This window comes from Fringilla coelebs (assembly GCF_963513975.1).
Source record: "Fringilla coelebs genome assembly, chromosome: 5".
Taxonomy (NCBI): domain Eukaryota; kingdom Metazoa; phylum Chordata; class Aves; order Passeriformes; family Fringillidae; genus Fringilla; species Fringilla coelebs.
The window spans coordinates 50,357,200-50,376,033 of NC_140033.1; the positions used below are offsets into that span (position 1 = coordinate 50,357,200).

Here is an 18,834-nt window from a genome sequence, read left to right on the forward strand (position 1 = left end):
GTTACATATCTGGCAAAGGAAGCAGCAAACCAAGCCAAAATGAGAAGCGGTCAACTTGTGGGCAGAAGAAGCAAGCAGCAAAGGAAAATGAGGCAGAAGGGCCACTCCATGTGTGCCCTGAAGCCAGAGGAGCAAAACTTTGAGGGCTGCTAGGCTGTGCTTCTTGGCATGGGTCAGGTTTCCAGTTACTGTATAGCAAAGCGGTGCTGGCAGCTGTATTCAAGTGGTTATGGGGTGACAGAGCACCTCTCTTCCTGCCCAAAACACCAGGCTGTTCTCAACCTGTGGCAGAGCACATCTGATCCCCCACCACAAACCCTGGGTGCTCCTAACAGCTTCAAGCACCTGTTGCAAGGATACAGCAAAGGCTCCCCAGGTCCTCACAGGCTGCATCAAGGAGGGGCTGGGCCATTCCTTATAGGCAGTATCAGAGCTGCTCCCAGCCCTGGGCTGCTGCTTGTCAGAGATCCCCCTTTGTATTTCTGAAATAAAACTGTCTTGTGGAGCTGCTTCCAAGTGCTGCTACCAGCAGTGGTGAAGCTGCAGTAATGTGGGGCATGAGAGCGAGCTCAAGCCCTGCTTTCTGTGGGCTGTCAGGCACAGATTACTGCCCACTGCCTCTCCATGGGGCATGAGGGAAGTGGGCAGCACCCAGTTAGCAGCCTGGAAGCGACTGCTCTCAAAAAAGGAATCGAGAACTGGCGGGGGAATTCCACCATCCCTACTCATGGGAGCAGGGAAATCATTGTAGCAAGGGCCTGAGTGACTGAGGGATGAACTACAGGACTGAAGGGGCAGGGTGCAGAGAAGCTCCTCAGGGGTCTGGGAAAGTAAGGGGAAAAATGCATTCCTTGGGTCAAAAGACAGAGGAGCAGGATCAGGAAAGAACTCTTTTATTTCCCATAAATACAGCAGATTCTTCGCGCCGGGCGTCTCGTTTTAAATGTTTGTTTGTTTTCTTCCATTTACAGAATTTTGCACTGAAAATATATACAAGTCTATTCAAGAACCAAACAAGATCTGCAAAGAAAAAACCCATACAAAACCCTGAAGAGACGGGAAAGGGAAGTAAGACAGCAGAATCCCAGCATAAAGACCTTGCTTCCCCCTCCCCTTTACTGCTCGCTGTGCCCAGCTCTGAGACACATCACCTTCGCTGCCCGAGCCAAGAGTGCAAGGCACCCTGCTCGTCTCTATCTCACACAGGCTTCCTTCTACCTCTGGCAAGCCAATGCAGAGCACAGAGCTTGCCTCTGCTTTTTATGATCAGGCCCTCTCCAAACCAGCTTAAGGATGGGAAGCAGCTTCCATGGTCCTAAGTCCCATGGGACAGGGGATTGCTTGGGATGTGCTACCCTCGGTCTCCTGTGCCTGCAAATCCCAGCTCTCGTGTCACAGTGATCAGGCAGCTGGGGTGAGCCCCTCCCCACCACAGGGAGCCAGGCCTGCCCTCAGCTGCAGCAAAGGTGCACAAGGCACAGCTGAACCCCCCCGTGCCCCAGTGCAGAGCTTTGTGGTGATGAGCTGGGCTCCCATCCCCCCCCAGCTCCCAGCCCACCACTCACCCCTCTGCCCCACCAAGCTCTCCAGCCCAGCCAGGGAAAGGAAGTCTCACTGCTGCTTCCTCTCCCCATCTGCCAGGAGGCTGCAGGCAGTCTCAACCCCCACAGCATGCCCCTCTGTGGCCACTGTTCCCAAAGGTTGCTATGATAGATAAAGCCTGTGGGAATGGTGTAGGGTTCCCTGCTGTAGGGGTTCAGAACGTCAGCTGAAGGGGCTGGGAAGGCACAGAGCAAGCCCTTCCCAGCCCCTGAGGCCGCACCTCTCACCAACAGCTCTGTAAGCAGCTAGGACAGAGATATGTGATGATTACTCCCCCTGACGCCCCCCTGCCCCTGACAGCTGTCTGCTCTCTGGTGCTGGAAAGATAACTAGGCTCTGCTCAGCCCTGTTCCTCATCAGCTCCAGTGTGATCCCACCACATGGAATCACTGGGGCCCAGCTCTAAGGAGGGGGCAAGGGGGGACAAGAGAGAGCACCATAGAGAACGAAGTAGCTGAAGGGCTGAGAAATGTGGAGGGGGGCAGACAAGGAAAAGGATCTTCCTTTGCTAGGCCTTGCCCTGGGCTGAGGTTGTTAAAGCTCCCCATCCTTGTTCCCCTATGCACCTAAAGCAGGAAAGCAGGGTTAGAAGAGAAGCTGGACAGACTGGGGAGGGAGTGTCATCAGAAGAGCAGGGAAGGCAACTGTTCACACACATGAAGCTTTCCACTCCACTTCTAGTCCTGTGAGATTAACATCTCCTGGCATCTCTGCTCTCCTCCTTGAAGCATGCTCCCTCTGGCCCTTGCCCGGCCATCTGGAGATAGAGCGTGAACACCAGCCCCCAGCCACCCTCCCATCTCTTCTGGCTGCTCCAGCCCCACAGGGTTGGCTTCCCAAGGAATCTGCAGCGTAGTGTCTGCAACATGTGGCCCTAAAGGTTTCCCCAGGATTCTGGTGGGGGAAACTGGTCCACGTCCCCAATTTCATTGTAGGTTTGCTCTCCCATGGTGAAGGTCAGTTTGTACCGTAGCCTCACTTTCTCCTGGAGATGGGAGAAAAAGGATAAGCAGTCAAAAGAAGGGGAAGATAGGCATGAGGCACAAACCATTCACATCTCAGATGCTGGTGAGTAGAGGGAACAGGGACAGGGTAGTGAGGCTTTGCCTAAGTACCAAGACCAGCCTCTGTTCGTGCCCCAGGGACAATGCTGTTACCTTCTGTGGGTTAGCGAGCAGCAGGACTTGGGTGATGGCACTGGGGTGGACGATGGGATTGAACGCTGGCAGCTCCGTGCCTGAGGGAGGCTGTAGCTTCACCTTCATTATCTAGGGAGAGAGTAAGAGAAGAGAGTGACCACATTCCTGAGAGTGACTTGGCAGCCAGAAGTCCTGCTCCTGCACTTGGGAAGCTTCTGCTGTCCAGTCAAAGAGAAAAACATTGTGCTAATCTGAAGGTAACAGAATTTGCTCCCATGCCCACAGAGCTCTCTCCATCCACCCTGTTTTTCCTGCAGAAGTAGAATCATTCTTTGGCCCAGTTTGGGACCTCAGCCCCAGCAGCTGTCTTACCTTGGGGACGGCAGATTGAAAGACAATATTGCGGATGGGCTGCGGGGCTGTGCTGAGCATAGAAATCACCACCACCAGCACGTCAGGCCTCTCGGGCAGGGCATCCTTAGCAAAGTGGAAGAGGACACGGAAGCCATGCTGATCATACACTGTCACAGGGAGGATGCTGCCTGTGGGAAAGGCAGGGACACGCAGCAGTCAGCCAGGAGGGAACTGGCCTGACAGCACCTTTCCCCATGACCCTAACTCCATACAAGTGACAGAGACACCATTTTTCTTCAGCCTCCACAAAATCCAACAAGCAAGAAGTTTCTTCACATTCTTCCCTTCCATGTGTGCAGAGTTTAATCCCCCCACACCTGCCCCCCTCTTCTTCCCCCGCTCACTGGGTTTGATTGACTCCAGAGGCACAGTGATGTTGGCCAGCGAGATCTCCTGGGGCAGTGCAGTGGCAGGAGGCCGTGGTGGCACTGCAGTACTTCCTGCTGGTGTGGTGGCAGCTTTTGGAAGTGTGGCAGGGGCAGGCAGCTCTGAGGTCAGAGGCAGCGTGGGGTTAGGGGAAATACTCTGGAGTACAGGCAGAGCACTGGGATTGTGGGCTGCGGTGCCAGAGCTGCTCCTGTTCTGCAGATCCCTCAGGGTGAGCCGAGGGGGTGGTTGCTGCTTCTCCCTACAGAGGGGGAAGAGATCAAGGAGTGGAAGAGGGCACTGAAATGCTGCCCAGCACCCAGAAATGGAAACAATGGCAAGAGATGCCAGACTGCACTACCAAGTGCTTACCATCGCACTTGTTGAGATTCTGGAGGCAAAGACTGCTGCAGCAGTGTCTTGCCCAGGAGGTCCAGGTCATCCAGGCCACTGCTGCTAGGAGATGGTTTTGGGGAGGATGCACCAGCATCTGCTTTGACTGGTGGTGTTGCCATGAGAGGGGTGATACTGAGCTCATTGCTGTCTGATGACTGTGAAAAGAGCATGCAGGAGAGCCCCAAAACAGGGTTGTGTATCAGCACCAGCCATCAGATGTGGCATGTTTCCCTGCCTTCATTTGAGGGGCCTTTTACCACCCTCCCCACCCTCTGCCCTAGCTCCCAGCGCATTACCTGGAAGCTGTTCCAGCCACTGCTGTCACTGGCCTGGACAGGATGTGGTGCTGGGTCATTCAGGCCTGCCAGGAGTATAAGCAAACATGAAGCTAACTTACCAAATCAGTAAGAGCATTAAGTATGGCCTAAGACATAGAAGCAGCAGGGCAGAACTGCCAATGTGGTCTCCATCTCTGGCCCCCATCCTTACATGGGGGAGAGCCAGGAGGGTGACAGTGGCTTTTTTCTGTCCAGATAGCTTCATTTATAGTTCAGTTCTCACTGCAATTGGCAGAAAAATGACAGCTACTGAGCTGACCAATCTGACTGAGCATATTGTCTACTTGATGCTGCTGCACTCAAAAGCACTTGACTTAGGAAACAGACACTTTGTTGTGCAAAGCAGGACTCTAGAGCCTTCTAGGATTGGCACGTCACATGATTTCATGTGAACAGTTCTGGAAGTCCCATGCATCTGTCGTCAGTTCATGACTTCAAGAGTAAGCAGGAAACATGAGGAGCTGGGGGTGATCCACCCTTGTGATCCCATCTGGGGATGGCCATTGCATCACTCTTGATTTACCTGCCAGGTCAGTTTACCCAGAGCAAATCAGGGGGCACATCCCTACAGGCTCTCTCTGACTAGCCAGGAAAACATCATGGGACTGAAGTTCTGAATCATAGCAGAGTCCTTTCCTCCTCTCCCTTACACTAAATGAAGGAACCTCTTTGTCTTTCATTATTCACTTCTACCAGAGCACTCTCTTATTCATGTTGCTGCCAAAGAAGAACTATCCAGAGCCAAAGAATGAAGAGTTTTTGCTCTGGATTTCTCACCTAAAGACATGAGTTCATCATCCAGCAAGGAGACAGAGCCAGTTTGGTCAGGCACAGGGACTGCTGAGCCACCTGAAATGGTGGGCAAGGCTGGGTAGGAAGGGCATGTTGCTGGGAGCTCCAGGCCAGACAGATCTAGAAGTGCTGAGGAGCTGCCTGCAAAAAGAAAAGAATCTGAAAATGTTATGAAGTCCTTATGCAATGTGGTGAGGCCTAGCTCCCATCCTTCCTCACACCCGCTGCTCTCCCTTCCAGTTCCCCTTCTTCATGCACCAGTCACATCCACAAGCCATTTCCTTATCTCACCAGCCCCACTCTAAGCTCCTGCAGGTTTCCCCTTTCCACTTCTCTCAGTCCTCTTACTCTGCAGGAAACCAGCAACAGGGTCCCCCTCTGCTTGACCTTCCTGTCCCCATTCTTCAAGTCTCCTCACCTCGAAGGGGACTGGCCACTGTCTCCCCATTGATCTCTTCTCCCCGTACAAGCTGCTTGTAGAGATTGATCACCTGGGTCAGATTGTCATTGGCTTGCAGAATCTCCGCTGAAAATAAGTGTGAAATAGTGAAGAGAGCAACTTTTATACCCTAAGTCTGTCTCTTTCTCCCAAGCAAGGAAGCCCAAGTTGCTGCAAACAAAACCACAGCAGAGAGCAGTGAAAACAATGGTTTTCACCATTGTTGCTGCAGGCTCCACCAGGGTACATTGACACCTCCAGGGCAGTCTCAGCAGGAATGAGAAAGGTCAGATATGTTTACCTAGAGCTTCATCATTGTCTTCTGTGTCACTGGCGAGCCGGAAAAGCATGGGCCTCATGCGTTCACAGCGCTGATACAGCTCCTGGGGCAGCAGAGAAACAGTGATGAGGCAAGCATCCTGAGCAGCAGGACGCTCAGCTGGGTGTGTAAAATATGCAGGAGGATGAGAGGATAAGGTCACCCATTTCTGCCAAGCCCAAGGAGGATTCTGGGATTGCCTTTCCTCACCTTCATTAGGTCCTCATTGCTTTCTGTTGTCTCCCCCTTGCTATAGTTTGTCACCATCTCTGTCAGTAGCTTCACGTTGTTGTTCACCTCCTCAATGGCATTCACCCTCTTGGAGATCTTCTCCATGCGCTTTTGGTCCTGGAGGGGAAGCACATGGGGAAGGATGTCCTCACCTGGAGAGGAGGAAGCCCAGGCCAACCAACCACACTGGACTAAAGCCCAGCAACACTGCCCTCAAAACAGTTCCCACTCCAGCGGAAAACTCCAGGTCTTCTTTGGGCAGAAACATGCCAGACAGGGATGGAATTGCTGTAGGTCTAGTGCTGCAGCAGGGCTTGGGCCACAGAATGCAATCAGAGCCATTCCTCTGAGTAGCCAGGGGATGGCAGAACTCACACAAGGACTCTTTCACAGCTGCTGTACCCAAATTTTGTGCAGAAGCTCCATATGTCTGCATGAGGTCACAAAGCCAGTCCTCCTTTGGTGCCAGCCATCACCACCCAGACCATGACCCCCCAGCTCCCTTCTTCCCCAGTCACACCTCCTGAACCATCTCCTTGATGAGCTTGTTGGCAGCCCGGAGATCCTCAGGATGGGAACTTTTCAGTAGCCGAGCCAGCGTCTGCAAAAGAGAAGATACTTCTGAGCCCAAGCTGAGGTATGGCAGCCAGAATCACTCTTGCAACACTAGAGCCAATAGCTGCACCCATCCCAAACCTGTATCTGGCAGAGGCAGTGGGCAACTCCAAGCATTTAGAAAACCCAGCCACAGGAGCCTGTGGGCTATCAGAGACCAGGGAGAGAAGTACAACTGGCTTTCCTTTTCCTCTTATAGTTCTGGTTATGCAAGCTAAGTCTTTCCCTGAAGATCCCCTGCATTCAAAACCTGCTCTGGTCTGCCCATTACCCACCATGGAGAGTCTGGAGTGCAGCAGCACTGAGACAGGAACAAAGCCTGGTTTATGCAAGAATTGCCATGGCATTGTAATGGCCTCCTACTTGGACTTCTTCACATGCCTCTTTGCTGGTGAAGAGACCAAGCTCCCACTTCCTCTCCATAGTCAGTGAATAGTCCCACTGCCCATCTGCAAATCCTCACTTTCAGACTCTGACCCATGGAGGCAAACTATATCTCTTGCAGCAAACTGGCATCACACTCCTGCAGCACAACTAGACTCAGAGGAGCCAGTACTTGCTTAAATGTACCAGCACTGATACTGCAGAGGTTTGCCTGAGTGGTGACACAATTCTGATGGAAAGACAACACAGGATGGGTCCAGGTGGCTCTAAGTGGTTGGGCAATAATTGCAGATTGCAGTGCTGGGGGGTGGAGAAGAGATAACAGCAGCAGCATCTGGGGCTGAGATTTAAACCTCAAGGCCAGATAACTCTGAAGTCTAGAGAGCTCACAGCAGCAAACCTCACCGAACCTGCCTGGGCCAATGTCAGCACCTCACCCTTTGCACCATCCTGCAGCTAAGCGCTCCAAAGGTCAAACAGACCCACATGCCCCACTCCTCTGGATGTTTCCTTTGTCATGATTTTGGAACGGGCCCTCAGCATTCCTGTGATGCATTTTCCGAAGGACATCATGTGCAGCAGGGACTTTGACTCTTCCACATCATGGGGACATAAGGTACTGGAGCAGGAAGATGATGCCTACTGTCCCTCTCCTCGCACAGAGCCCTTACCTTGGATTTTTCTTCATCATCAAAGATGATGTTCTTGGGTCGAGGAGGAGGCGGTGGGAAGGGAGCGTCATCGGGAAGTTTGGGGTCACACTTCACAATCCCTGCAGTAGAAGGAGGATCAGGAGAATGCACCCACGCAGGGATGGCACTGCCACCCAGGTCTTTTTTCCCCAATGGCCCACCAAATCCAGTTGGGACTGAGGGTGTGTGGGTTAGCTCCTGTTACAGAAGATCATGGATTGTGTTTCCATTCCCCAGAAATATCATCTCTTAGAAAATTCCAGCATATAGTGCCAAAGTACTTGCAGCCCTTCATCCCCAGACCTCTCCAGTGCCCCATCACCCGAGTGAGCAATCAGATGTGCCCTCCAACCCAGCAACTCCCTCTGCTCAGCCAGGAGCCCCAAGATACCTGCTCTGTCTCCTGACCCTAATGCTGAGTCAGACTGATGGATGCCCTGGGTCTGGGCAGAGGGAAGGGAGAGCTTGTTTCAGATTTTTCCCAGACAAAAAATGAAGGAGGGCAAAACCATCTGTCCACTGCCCCTTCTAGACCACTGCCTCTCACCTTGTTTCTTCAGCATCTGGTAGGCTTCAGATATCTTCACCTCATGAGGCAGCCCTAATGTCCAGCTGTACATGAGCTCCAGGATCTTTGACTTCACTTTATCTGATGTCCGGCTGCCAAGATACTAGAAGAAAAGAGGAGGCGTGAAGCTGATCTGAGCCATTGCAAGTCTGGCCTGCTCCTCTCCTTGCTCTCCCAGGAGAAGTGAGACCGTTCCCAATGGCACAAGGAAGAAAGAGGAAGCAAGCAGGAAGGCTCATGAAGGCCTTGCAACATATCCTATGCTGTGCCTGGTTTCCATCACAGGAAAAACAAGAGGTGTGAGAAATGCTGCAGCAACAGCTTCTCAGAGGTACACAGGGAGAGGTGGGAAGGCTCAGGCAGGTCTCCTGTCACCTTGTGAAGGGAAGGGTCCTGTGAAAAGAAGCTGCTCAGCAAGGCAGCCCTTTAGGAATGAGGAGACAGCAGGGCTGGGAGAGGGATGTGGGTAATGGTCTCTGAGGCAGGGCCTTGAACAAGGTAAGCCCCAGCTGACCAGCACCCAGCAGGGGCCACGCAATCATCCTTCAGCCTTTTCACATGGGTCTGATGGGAGCACTGGTGGTAGAAACAGTGCATGTGCCACCAGAAACAAGTGGCTTAAGGCAGAGGACATACTCTAGGGTGGCAAGCAAGAGAACTTTAGGATGCTGCTGTCACTGTCCAGGGCTATTCATCATCACAGATCACAAGCTGTGACTGGCAGACAAAGGTTTTCCTTAGTCATATTTAGCCTGTGTTCCCTTAACTCTACACTTGCTGGTGTTCACTGCCTTGACTGAAACAGGGGAGCCCGCACAGCTTGTTCTGCTGCTGGAACAGCAGCATCAGCAGAGGAGCAGGTACTGACTTGGTTCTTCAGATGGACTCGCTGGAACACCACTGACCAAGCCTGGGCTTGCCCTCCAAGAGTGTCTCAATCAGGTTGGGACACCCCAGAGAGACATGGTCCTGTCGAAGCTGGGGGAGGTTCCTGAGCACATGCAGCAAAGACAGAGCCCAACAGGGATGCAGGGAAGGTGACTCCAGGCACGCACATGAGCTCAGTAGTCTCACAAGTGCTGGCTGCACCATGTCCAGTTGGCCCTCAGCTTCCTACAACAAGAATCAGCCTGGAACAAAGGGGTGAAAACTCACTTCCCACCAGAAAACTCACCAGGAAACAAGGACTAGATCTCCCACTAACAACACTGTCCTATTTCGCTCACATCCCAGCGGGTGTCTGACCTTTTTTCTCAGCCACCACTTTTTCCCAAAGCCCTCCTGCCACCAGGCAGCAGTCCCTTCCAGCATGATGCCATGAGACCCACCTTAGGGGACACCACCTTGATGAGCTCATTGAGGAAGCGGAACTTGCCCACCTCATCATGGAAGCGTTTGCCACAGCTCTTCATGCACGACTCCAGCACCTGGGGAGAGGGGCCACATGAGTCCCAGCACGGGGTCAGCAGCAGGACCAGGAGCCAGCTCCTTCCTGCTTCCCTCTCACCAGGCAAAGAGCCTGTGGCTACTGTCACAGCAGCACAAAGGGACATCCCCTCCTCCCTCCCAGGTGGCCAAGCACCCTCCCACAAGGAAGAAAGATTCCGTCTTTGGGGGCAGTTTTTGCAGAGACGGCCAAACAGCCCATCTAAAGGGTTACCCTTAGAGAGATCACAAACACCAGGGTCCACAACATGATTAAGAATCATTGAATCCTTTAGGTTGGAAAATATCATCAAGATCATACAGCCCAACCATTAACACAGCACTGCCAAGGCCACCACAACAAAAGCCAAAAAGCTTCCTATTCAACAGGCTATGATCCTTCTAGGAACAAAACCTTCCCAAGTAACCTCTCCTGACTTGTGGAACCACCTTCAGTCCCTCTCCCACCCAAGGGCCCAGGTGCTCCAGGGCTTTCTCAGAGGGAATTCAAAGCTCCCTGTGCTTCTCCAGTCAAGCTGGAGCATCTCCACGCCCTGCCCCTCCATCTAGTTTTACCAGCCTGCAGATGCCCTTACCGTGAGGGCCTGGATAGCTTCCCATTCCTGTGGAGACTGGATCTTGTGGGCAAGGAGCCGGGTGGCAAGTGGAGGACTGGAAAGAGTGAGGGGAAAAGAAAAGCTCGCCGGTTGTTGACAAAATGTCTGGTACCTGCATTTCTGTCTGGGAATCCAGAGTTGAAAAGCATGTTGCAAGTTGAAGATGCTGATAAGGCACTAAGACACCTTCCATTAGTGGACCCCATCCACCTACCCCCACCTTGAGGGCCTTCATGACTATTCAGCTCTTGGGACAATCCCACTGGATTTTGCTGGGTGGGAAATCATAACCAGGCCTGTGACCTGGAAAAGTCTCGGGGAAAGGACACAGCACTTACCCCTCTAGCTCCTTATTGAGCTGCTCACAGAACGCATTGATACCATCCCAGTCCAGGTCCTTGTTCAGGGGGTTTGTGGCTTTGTCTGCGGGCAGGAGGAGGGGACGGTGAGAAGAAAAACCCAACAGGCTCCCACTCCGTGGAAGGACATCATTGATGCCACTCCCTCCCTACCAACTCCATCGGGTGCAGCAGCAGGGGACGGCGTGGGAGGAGAAACACACTCGTGTCCATTCGCCCCTTCCCACGGCAGCCTTGTGCACCAACTCTGTCCCCCTCCTCCCTGCTGACCCACCGTACCCCTGCCTCCGGCTGGGCCCTGCGGTCTCACCGCCGCCCCCGGGTGCGCCCGCAGCCACGGTCACCAGCCCCTCTCCCCCACACCCCTGCGCCCCCCACGCCCCATGGGGAGGGGAGCGGTGGTCGCAGCTGCACTCACTGATGCGCGCCTCCAGCGTCTCGGGCTCCATGTCGGCGGCCCGCGGCTCCTCACCGGGGCAGCGCCGCTCTGCCGCCGCCCTCCCGCCGGGCCCGGCGCGGCCGCGCCATGGAGAGCCCCGATCGCTCTGGCCACAGAGAGCCGGAAGTCGGCCGTGCAGAGCGCCGCTCCGCTGCCAGCGCGCCCCCTGCTGGCCCGCGCTCCCGCTCCACCATCAGCTCACCGCGCAGGGGCAGGGAAAGGCGCGGGAGGCGAAAGGAAGCGGAAGGCCCTCCCGGAGAAGGACACAGAGGGCAAGCGAGCGCGGGGCGGGGCGGGGCGCCGGAAAGCAGCGCGGCGCGGAAACCGGGCGAGCCGGCCCCTCCCGGAAGAAGAGGTGTTACTGGCAGGTGAAGCCACTTCCGGTACGGAGAACGGGCACTTCCGGCAGGCGGCCAGCGGTGTCCTTTAAAAGGACACGGGCCCGCCGGGCGCTGCGCATGCGCGGTGCGCGTCCGCCGCGGCCCGGCAGTCAAGCCGGGGTCGGGTGTCGGCCAGCAATAAATAGAAATATAAAGATAGATGTAAATGGCAGCAAGTGCGGTCCCCTACGCTGCACTTGAAATAGCAGCTGATATTCTGGCAGCGCCTGGCCTGGCCCTTCGGCCTGGCCGAGCAGCGTGTGGGGCGGGCGGGGGCGGGGTGCCGGTGATGCTCCAGAAACCGCTGGAGCGTTCCCGGAACACCAACTCCGCTTGTCCCCGCTTTCCGTGTGGCTCTGGTGATCCAGGCCAGCCAACTGCGCCACCTAACAGCGCCTGTTTTCCCTGTGCTCCAGGAGCAGCACGGCTTCTCACCGGCTCGCTGCTTTTGCAGTTTGCTTTCCTGATTTTCAGGTCCCGAGCGACCTCGGGGAGCGCCCGTGTGAAGGGGGCCCGGTGAGGGTGCCGGCGGCGGGGGTCGGGGCTGGGGCGTCCTGAGCCTCGGCGATAAGAGCACAATGCCGCCCGCAATTCGGCGTTCCGGCCTCTGCTGTGCAGACAGGCGTCGGAGCCCGGCGCTGCCGGGCTGGGTTACTCATTTACAGCGCTAATCCCGTGTCTGACGGGGGAACTGCCCTGTTGTCACCCCTAATGGCTTTTCCTGATGGATAGCCATTGTTTTGGTAAGGGCTTTTTGGCCATTAAAAAGCACTTTTTGGCGCCTGAATGTAGTTCTTTTTTTAACTGTTACAGCCTTGCATCACAAAGCCCTTTTAAAGTGCTTTTCATAGAAAATTGCGACATCCTTCCCCTTGCTGTGTTCAGGCACGTTTTACGCAGATTATTTTAATCTTATGAGTCAGCCCTGCCTGTCACTATTCCTTTGATTTTTCTGAGAATCCTGAAGTCATCTCTAGGAGCCCTCCAGGTCATGTACGATCTGCATAGAAGGCACGCACTGCTCCATCCCCCACAGCGATGCCTCTGAATGAGAGGTTTCGCAGGCTGTTTTACAACAGCCCCCTTTTGCTCAGGTTTCGGTCCGTCTGAGTCTCAAGCGTGTTTGTTTTCCTGTCTTTGGCAACACCCAGTGGTTAGCAAGTCCAGGATGAATGGAAGGCTGCACCTCTTTGCGGCTGGTTGCAAACAATGGCGAGTGAACTCGCGCATAACAGTCCTGTCAGCGGCGACCTTGCTTTTATTTCTCACAGATTTACAAGTCTCTTTCCCCTTTGGTACATCTGCTTTCCATATAACAGGCACCCAAAGTACAGCCAATGGAAAAAGAGATCGGAATGTGAATCTTTGCTCCCTTGTGTGAGGAACAACCTTTCTCCCCTCTATTTTTTTTACCGACAGCTGGAATTTTAAGCTAGGTTTGAACGGAGTGAGGCGCTCCAAGTTGTAATTAACACTGCTCCAGAGGGAAAGTACTGGAGCTATAATTAGCTTATAGCGAGTTGCGGAGGAAAGTGGTGGCGTGCAAGCCAGAGGCCGGGATGAGCACAGCTCATGGGGTCAGAGCATGGCCCAGGTTCGGCACAGGGGTGCGGGTCCTAGGTTCGGCACAGGGGTGCAGTCCCAGGTTCGGCACGGGGACGCAGTCCCAGGTTCGGCACAGGGGCGCGGTCCCAGGTTCGGCACAGGGACGCAGTCCGTGGTTGCCAGGCTCCGCAGCACCGCCCGCAGAGGGCACCAGCAGGCAGGGGAGCGCCTGCCTGAGCAGCCCGGGCTCAGCCAACGCTGCTGCTGCTTGCGCACTCGAGGTGAATCCCAAACAAGCCAAGTCCCTCTCCATCGGGAAGCAAAGGCCTCAGAGAAGGGGCCGGTCCGCCTGGGAGAGGGGTTTTCCACCTGCCAGGTCGTCTTCTGCCGGCCAAAACCACCCTGTCACCCCTTGTCTGTCCCAATGTTTGTTTGGTTTCTCTGCTGTGTGTGTTTTTGTGAACCCTGTGATGTTTTTCAGATGTGCTTGTGTGTGCTACCTCTTGGGTCTTCAGCTCTGGTCCAGGACATGAGTTTCCCTTTCTCCATTAGATTCCTCGTTCTTTGGCAAGGTGTTCTGCCAGAGACCTTTCACTTTCCTGAAGTTTGGTACTGTGATCTTTTGTTACTTTTTTTTTCTGTGTGTGTTTGTTTGTTTTCCTGCTCTGGCTGACTCCAGAAGCCAGTTCCTGGGGGGTTGGTTCAGTTTTCACTCTGCCACTTTCTCTTGGAACAAGCAGGCAGCACCTCTCCTGACATCACCTCGAACCATGCACCTCTTTACACAGTCCTCTGGATTTGCAGCCCTGCCATTCCCTGACCTTGGCTAATCTCCTTCCTTTTGCAATACTTTTAAGCACCTTTCCCAGCAGAGCGTTGCAATTAGAGAGGCAAGTATAGAGTTGCATACTTCTGTAGAGGGAGAGCAGGTTTGAGCTCCTTTAATCTAATAGGAAATGTCTCCTTCCCTTTCATATGCAGCCCTTTCTTGTATGCAGTCATCTACCAGGATTGCTCCCTTCCATTTCTTTCAGCAGTTTCCCTTTCAGCTGTAGGAAGACCTGTCCCCGGTGATCAAAGGCATCCTTCTGCAGCTACAGGAGCAGAATGAGGAAACAGGATGCTGCATAAGGGATCAGAAAACCTGCTGGCTAGATCTCTGCAATTAAGCATGTCTTGAAGCAAGACTCAGGGAAATACTCAGCTAATCTTGCTGCCTCAGTTTCCCTGGTTCTTAGCATGGGGGTATAATTTCATTTTCTTCCTTTGGGGAATTGCCTTGACCTCTGTACACCAATTTTCCTTTCTGCATTGGTTCTGTCATTAGAGCAACTGGCTCGGCGAGACAAGTGAGAGAAGCAAATACCAGAGTTAAAGGTGAGCTGTGCAGCTCCCTGTTTCCTTGTGTTGAAGCCTTGCTTCCCAGCACAAGGGGTGTCTTGATTCCTTGACTGAGCAGGCAGCAGTGCCCTTCTGGTACAGTGTGGGGAGTGAGAGTGTCTCTTTACACCCTGGGGAAGGCTCAAGTGGGTTTGCTGGTGCTGGTAGCTTCTTTCCAACAAAGTCCAGGGCATTTGGGGCATGCTCTGAGAATATGGGAATGCTTTTGCTGCTGAGGAACTGTATCTGCAGCAGGCAAAGATGAAATAAAACTGATGGAATGGAAGCCCTCGTTGGAGCTGTGGCTTGGGGGCTGGTAGGTTTTGTAGCTGGAAGCTGAACGAGGAGAGGACGACCTGCCGGGTTAGAGCGAGCTGCTTTGAATTTATGGGGCTGAAGTAAGCACTGAGGGCCCTGAGCCCGCAAGGGGGAGCCTCGATGGAGTCATTTACAGCACTGCTGATGAGATCAGCTCCAGACTGGAACAGATCCATCACCAATACTGTGCACTCGGTGCTCAGGAGTCAGCAGAGGCATTGGAAAACGTGAACGTATTCACCCATTCTTGCTTTACCCCTTGCTTGCAGAGTTGCAGCTGGCAGATGGAAGGGGCATGATTAGAGAGCACAAGTACTGGGGGGAGAAAAGCAGTTCAAGAGCCTGGATTTTGCTGAGATACAGTTTGGCTCTAAAGAACAGCAGGAGGGAGAAGGAGAAAAACTCTATTGCAAAGGCATTTTTCACGGGCACCCAAGCGTGATCTGAGCAGAAATTGGCAACATGAAGCTAGGCATCCTGAAGCAAATCGGGGAGCCCAGCTGCAGCAAATCCCCAAGCCTGGGTGATGAACACATCCCCGCATTGCGGCGACAGCGAAGCGTGGCTTAGTGCAGCGTTTGCTGGGGATGGTTAATGTGGCAGCCGCCCGGGAGCTCAGGGATCAGCCGTGTGCAGCGTCTCTTTCCCGCTGCAGAGCGCCCCAGTGCCGAATGCACGTGTACTCCGCTGTGCAGCTGGCTCAAGTGTGGCATGATGAGCTTGAATAGATGGGATTTGGCCCAGGCTTGAAAATCCCCCATTGCCAGCAATCTCGTTTTGGCGGCAGCCGCCTCAGGTTCCCTAGGAAACTCCAGTGCTGGCTAAAGTCCGGGCTGTGAAGCAGCGGGAGGAGGCAGTCCAGCGGCGCCCTCCCTCCAGCCTGGCTGCTCAGTCTCTGCCACCTGGCATTACAGCCAGCTTCTGTCCCGCTGCTGGTGATGGTGAGGAGCAGCAGGGCAGAGCGATCCCAGTGCTGGGGCATGGTGGATATGGAGCTAGGGATTAAAAGAAAGCTGTGACCCAAGAGGAGAGGGAGGGAGACGCTGAGTCTGCATACGCAGATTACCCAAGGGTGGACCTAGCTTTTCATAGGCTCCTTTCTAGTCCCTCTGGCTTCATCTGTTTTAGTAAGTGCAACAGGAGCAGGGCTGGGCCTGAGCATTGCCTCAGGATGATGGCTTATGCCGTGCAGTTGTTAGCAATCCCCTTGCCTTGGTTTTGAGCAGTGCCACAGTGCCCAGGCATGGCTGGGGGACAGAGCGGGCTGGAGACTGTTCCCAACAGAGCCTTGTTGCCATGCTTTTAACCCCATGGATGGGAGCTGTGTCCTGCTCCTTGGCTTTCGGTGCCAAGGGTGAAACAGCTACACCCTGTAAGCCCAGGTCCTTCAGAAGGCAGGTTTTTGAAGTGCAGTCATTGCACTTCATGCACTGTATATTTATCCTCTAATTTTCCAGTGTTTTCCTTGTCGAAGATTGGGGAATGTCATGCAACAGGTCGTGGATGAGTGTGTGGGATGGAGGTGTGTGTGCCAGACTGAAACTGGGAAATGCTCTGTCTGCTGGGTATGGCTGAACTGTGGGTCGTGACTCAGTGTCCAATACTCCATGCTATGCATCATTGGCTGCATTTGACCTTCTGTCATGTGCGGTGGGTGAGATATTAGGAGAAAATGTCGCCCAAGCAAATGAGGTCAGTGTGGGGGCCTGCTCCTGGATACAGGGATCAGACAGGCCTGGGCACACAAATACATGGAATTTGCCCCTCTGGCCCTCCTGCCTGAGGCCGGCAGAACAAGGAGCCCATGGAGCACATGCTTCTGAGGGAACTTCCCAGGCACACACACCTGTGTCCTATTTCCCCTGCCACCCCAAGCCACATCAGGTTTGGGAGGTCAGCCAGGGAGCAGAACAGGGGCAGAGCTCATGTATCCCCCATTAAACATGCTGCTGACAGACGTGTCCCCCAGCCAGAAGAAGGAGCAGGTGCCTTTGACCAGCCTCTGCCTTGTCTCCACTTGGAGGGGCTTTGTTCAAGCAACTCACTGTTCCCCTCAGCTCCACAGGCTTTTCAAAGGCAGTGTCCATGTTCTGGATGCTGCTGGAACCATGTTGCACTTTTGCTGTCCCTCATGTGCAGCCCAAGCCCACTCATCTTGGAGGGGGGGAGATGGTCCTAGCAGAGGCTGTTCCTCTCTCCGCAGAGGTTGCTCCTCCCCGAACAGAGCAGCTTTGCATCTGGAGTAGCTTGGTTCCCAGCAGCGGTGCTCCGGATGAATTTCAGGAGGGTGGTGTGTGCTGGGATTTCGTAGGGTTAAAAGCTGTGGTGTCATGGCATGGTTCAAGAGTGGGCTATGACACTTCTTCCCTCTGACTGCTGTGCTTCTCCTGCTGGTGTCCAGAGCTAGTGTGAGGCACTCTTCAGCTCATCCTGAGCCAGCTCTCAGGGAAGCTCTGTCTCTGACAGACATAGATGTTCAGGAAAGATTCCCACCCCTTTCCTAATGAGGCCGAGTGAATAATAGAGATGTTCCTCAGGGATGGTGTTGTAAGCAGTGCGCAGTGCTACGTGCACCTTCAGGACCAGAAAGCAGGTCTCCACTAGCTTTTCCCTGCTGTCTGGATGTGTGTCCCATCCTGACAGAAGAGATAAGATATCTGCTGCAGATGGGAACTTGTCTGGCAGTCGTAGCCACCTGTCCTCACATTGTGCTTATCAGATCTCCCAGCTTGGGAAGTCTGTTTGAGTCTGTTTGTTGGCAACAGTGTTTAAGGCTGTTCAGCCTGGGATATGATAAGATTAGTCTGGGGTGAGTCGCATTGAAGGCATTTAGTTTCAAATACTCTTTTCCTCTCTCTGGACCAAGCATCCACGTCCAGGAATCTGACTGCAATTAAAGCCTGGTGTTTGTTTTGCTGCTGGGGGCTCTCCAGGACAGGAGCAGCACAAAGAAACTTGGGGGCAGCTAGAGGGACAGCCAGGTTCTGGCCCCTGTGTGTTGCCAGTGGTGAGGAAAAAAAGGACAGCAGGAAAAGGCACAAACTGGAAGGAAGGGAAAGAGAGCCAGAGAGAACAAAGAGCTTGGCATGACTGCTGGGAATGCAAAATAAACATCCACTGTGCTCAAGTGAGGGCTTATGTACAACTGGCTACATGGGTCAGAAACAAGAGCAGAGGCTCATGGGTGCAGTCTAGAGAAGGGACGGGATGCCTCTGTGGGACAGGGTGTCCCTTAGTGCCCAGTGTAGTGCTGGAAAGGGAGACTAGGTGTCCCACCAGTGCAGAGCAGTCACTGCCCTGCTCCCTGGAGTATCTTGTGGAGATGAAATACCTCAGGGCAGTGCTGTGCCCCAGCTCTTTCCCTGTGTCTCACTCTGAAGGTCCATAGGTATTTCTGGTGCCCTTCCCTCTAGAAAGTGGGAGAAGAAGAATATGGAGAGTCATTTGTGTGGGCCTGATCTTTTCTTAGATCTCCTTCAGATGCCTGCAGTTCCCTCTTTAGATGCCCATTTCCTGCACTGAGTCAGTCATTTGGGGATTTGGACTCCCTTTTTTTTGGCAGCTTTTCTTTCCCATGTTCATCTGGTTTGGTTTTTACTGTTTCATTTTGCAGTGCCATCAAAGGGAGTTTGTTCAAGCCGATTTTGCAGCAATAGATAGTTTTAACTTGACAGCCCCTTGCTTTGCAGACCTCAGTGATGGCCTTGGGTCCAGGGTGGGTTGCCCCTTCAGATGCTCTCAAAGCTGCTGTGTGGTAAGGTGGCTTGCTGCTTCCCAGTGGAGATGAAGGATACTTGGCTTTAGTGACGTGAGCATGGGAGAACAGACTTTTTTTTGCTCCCCTTCTTTCCAGCCTATGAGCTGTTCATTCTTGTGGCTTTTCAAAACTTGCTATTTCTCCCTTAGCATTTCTTTCGCTCTCTTTTTTTTTTTTTCCAGTGGATGAGCCACCATTGGCATTGTGCCTCGTGCGTGTGACTCAGATGGATTCTGCTTGTCTGAAAGATTCCTGCAAGTCCTCAAGAGTTGTCCAACCTGCCTGGGCTCAGCGCAGGAAGCCGTGAGAATCACTTTGA

General features: G+C 53.6%; 1 protein-coding gene across 1 annotated transcript; it reads right to left on the reverse strand.

Moving 5' to 3' along the window:
- Nucleotides 1-870: 870 nt before the first annotated feature.
- GGA1 (golgi associated, gamma adaptin ear containing, ARF binding protein 1) lies at nt 871-11,315 on the reverse strand. The gene is made up of 17 exons (XM_084206062.1): nt 11,115-11,315; nt 10,676-10,760; nt 10,317-10,392; nt 9,624-9,722; nt 8,275-8,398; nt 7,707-7,807; nt 6,557-6,637; nt 6,016-6,153; nt 5,788-5,869; nt 5,466-5,573; nt 5,033-5,188; nt 4,214-4,278; nt 3,894-4,072; nt 3,500-3,783; nt 3,114-3,283; nt 2,760-2,870; nt 871-2,587 (listed from the first exon to the last, which is right to left on the reverse strand). Exons 1-17 carry the CDS (start codon nt 11,143-11,145, stop codon nt 2,477-2,479), a joined length of 2,001 nt encoding a protein of 666 aa, XP_084062188.1. The 5' UTR covers nt 11,146-11,315; the 3' UTR covers nt 871-2,476.
- Nucleotides 11,316-18,834: the final 7,519 nt, after the last annotated feature.